The 2,320-nt window shown below is 63.4% G+C and overlaps 1 protein-coding gene across 1 annotated transcript; it reads right to left on the reverse strand.

Moving 5' to 3' along the window:
• Positions 1–224: 224 nt before the first annotated feature.
• On the reverse strand, positions 225–2,248 carry DNASE1 (deoxyribonuclease I). Its single transcript, XM_008944922.1, has 5 exons — positions 2,102–2,248; positions 1,616–1,704; positions 1,378–1,461; positions 1,122–1,237; positions 225–388 (listed from the first exon to the last, which is right to left on the reverse strand). Exons 1-5 carry the CDS (start codon positions 2,246–2,248, stop codon positions 225–227), a joined length of 600 nt encoding a protein of 199 aa, XP_008943170.1.
• Between the last annotated feature and the right edge of the window lie 72 nt (positions 2,249–2,320).

The following is a 2,320-nucleotide window of genomic DNA, read 5'->3' on the forward strand; positions in this document are numbered from 1 at the left end:
TGCCCACAGGCTGCACTAAGGGCTCCCTAAAATCTTACAGGGCCGCAGGAAACCCCCCTGGGGTTGCCCGGTGTGAGAGGACAACCGCCCGGTGACGGCAGTGGAGCCGCCCAGCAGCTCCCCGCCGGGCATTGCCAGGGTGGCACCTGCTCCCATGGGGATGAGGTGTCTCCCATGGACGCCTCCACCCCAGGACGGGCTCTGGGATGTGTGGTGGCTGTGCCCTAGCCCGCCTGGCTACCCTGGGGGGAGCCCAGCTGCCCACTGCCGCTCACGTTGGTCGCCCACTTGTCGAGGACGTCGGTGTAGACGTCGTAGAGCGCATCGATCTCCTCCGCCGCGCTGCTGGGCTCGGCGTGCAGGGGCACCAGCACAAACTGCTCCACCTCTGCTGGACAGGCGGCCATCAGCCCCCGGCCTGGGTGCAGCACCCCAGAAGGGAGGGGGAAACCCGGGGCACCCCCCCCCCCGGCCCAGCCAGCCGGGCAAAGCTGCCCAAGGGAAAGGGTGTGCTGGCTTTTTGTGGTCTGCCTCTCCTCCAGCAGGGCATTGTATCCCTCCACACGTGGTTTGCTGCTTGCTTGCCATCAGTTTTTCCAAGCCACCATAGTTTGGGGAAGGAGAAAAGTGTGAGAGAGAGATGGGAGAGTGTGTGTGCCCTAGGGAGGTTCCTGGGAGGTGGAGGTGATGGCACAGGGTAGGAGATGGCACACGATGGAAGATGGTACATGAGGGGAGATGGCATGTGATGGGAGATGGCACCCAAGTGGAAGAAGCAGATGGTGGGACATGGCACAAGATAGGAGGTAGCAGGTGATGGGATGTGGGACATGGTGGGATACAGCTGGAGAGAATGCATGGAGGGAGATGGCAGGCAATGGGAGGTGACTGGAGATGGTGGGCATGGTGGAACCAGCAGGCAGTGCTGGCTGTGCTGGCCAGCTACCCAGGACCCCTGAGCACCCATGGGTGGGAGAAGGCACCACAGCAGTGAAGCACCCTGGTGGAGTCCCTGAGCTGGGCTCCAGGTTGCAACCCAAGTGCCTCCATCTCTGGGCTCAGCCCTGGGCAGAGGGGACCCTGTGCCAGGTGCAGGCAGCCCCAAGGCCAGCTCTGCTCACGCGTGGTGGGTGAGGAGAACTTCACAATGAAGGGCTCCCTGCTGAAGGTGTCGTTCCCACAGGCCTCACAGCCGTCGTCGTAGTAGTAGCTTCCCAGCACAGAGACCATGTCTGACCTGAGGGAGGGGAGCAGGGCAGCCCTCAGCACCACCCCTGCCACAGCCAGCTCCCCCGGGGGTACCCACCACCCCTCAGGGGCTGCCGGGGGGCACAGCGGGTGACACGGGGGACCTTGGGCCCTGGTGGCACCCCCGACCTGTAGATGAAGAGGTACTGCTCCTTATAGCTGGTCCGACCCAGGGGGATGCTCACCAAATACCTGTACGGGTGCGGGGACGCGCTGGGAGAGAGATGCAGAGAGGGTGAGAGGAGGCTCCTGGTGCCCCAGCACCCGTCGGTCTCTCCCCGGCAGAGCCAGAGGTGCCTCAGCATGGCGAGATGGCAGCTGGGATCTGCCCCAGCACTTGCAGGCCCCCCCTGCCCTGCAGCCTCACCTGTTGAGCTGGTTCACAAGCTTCTGCACGGCGCTCAGGTCGGCATCCCGGACCTCCTGCACCAGGGTGATGTCATATCCCGACAGGAGCTGGGGGGACAAGCTCAGAGCTGCTCACCCCTGCCCGGGAGCTGCCCTCGGGGGCACCCATGGGTGCCTGGGCTGGGCTGTGAAGGCTGCCAGGATGGCAACGGGAGGGAAGCAAGGACCTGAGAGCCCAAGGAGGAAGCTTCTCTGCTGATGCCAGTGTCCTCTGGCTTGAAAGGACCCTGGGGTGACACAGTGCCCTCTAACCCCCATCTGCCTACCACCCACCAGGCCAGCAGCTCCTCACCCACAGGCTGCTCTGAGCGGGGAACTGGGCAGCAAGGGATGGATGGATGGATGGATGGATGGATGGATGGATGGATGGATGGATGGATGAAGATAGGGTTGACTGCCCCAAGCTGGTTGCCCCCCAGAACAGGCACTCTCCCCCAGCACTCACAGAGACGATGATGTTTGCGATGGTCTGGTTGGACATCTTGCTGTCCCCAAACGCCTTGATGTTGAAGGCACTGATCTTCAGCGTGGTGGCCACGTGCAGCAGGAGAGCTGCAACCAGCAGTGACAGAACGAGCCTCGAGGACACCATCCTGCCTGCAGAGGGGCAGGGATGGGCTCAGCCCCCCCGGCTGGGAGGGGAATTTGGCAGAAATGATGAGGG

Source organism: Merops nubicus, unplaced genomic scaffold, assembly GCF_000691845.1.
Source record: "Merops nubicus isolate BGI_N331 unplaced genomic scaffold, ASM69184v1 scaffold33297, whole genome shotgun sequence".
Taxonomy (NCBI): Eukaryota; Metazoa; Chordata; class Aves; order Coraciiformes; family Meropidae; genus Merops; species Merops nubicus.

Bases quoted from the DNA above. Each gene is read 5' to 3' on its own strand.
- DNASE1 (XM_008944922.1), bottom strand. From the start codon at position 2,248: ATGGTGTCCTCGAGGCTCGTTCTGTCACTGCTGGTTGCAGCTCTCCTG. The intron at 1,705-2,101 runs GTGAGTGCTGGG...TTGTCCCCCCAG, and splicing joins TCGCAAACATCATCGTCTCT to CTCCTGTCGGGATATGACAT. The intron at 1,238-1,377 runs GTCGGGGGTGCC...CCCCTCCCTCAG, and splicing joins CAGTACCTCTTCATCTACAG to GTCAGACATGGTCTCTGTGC.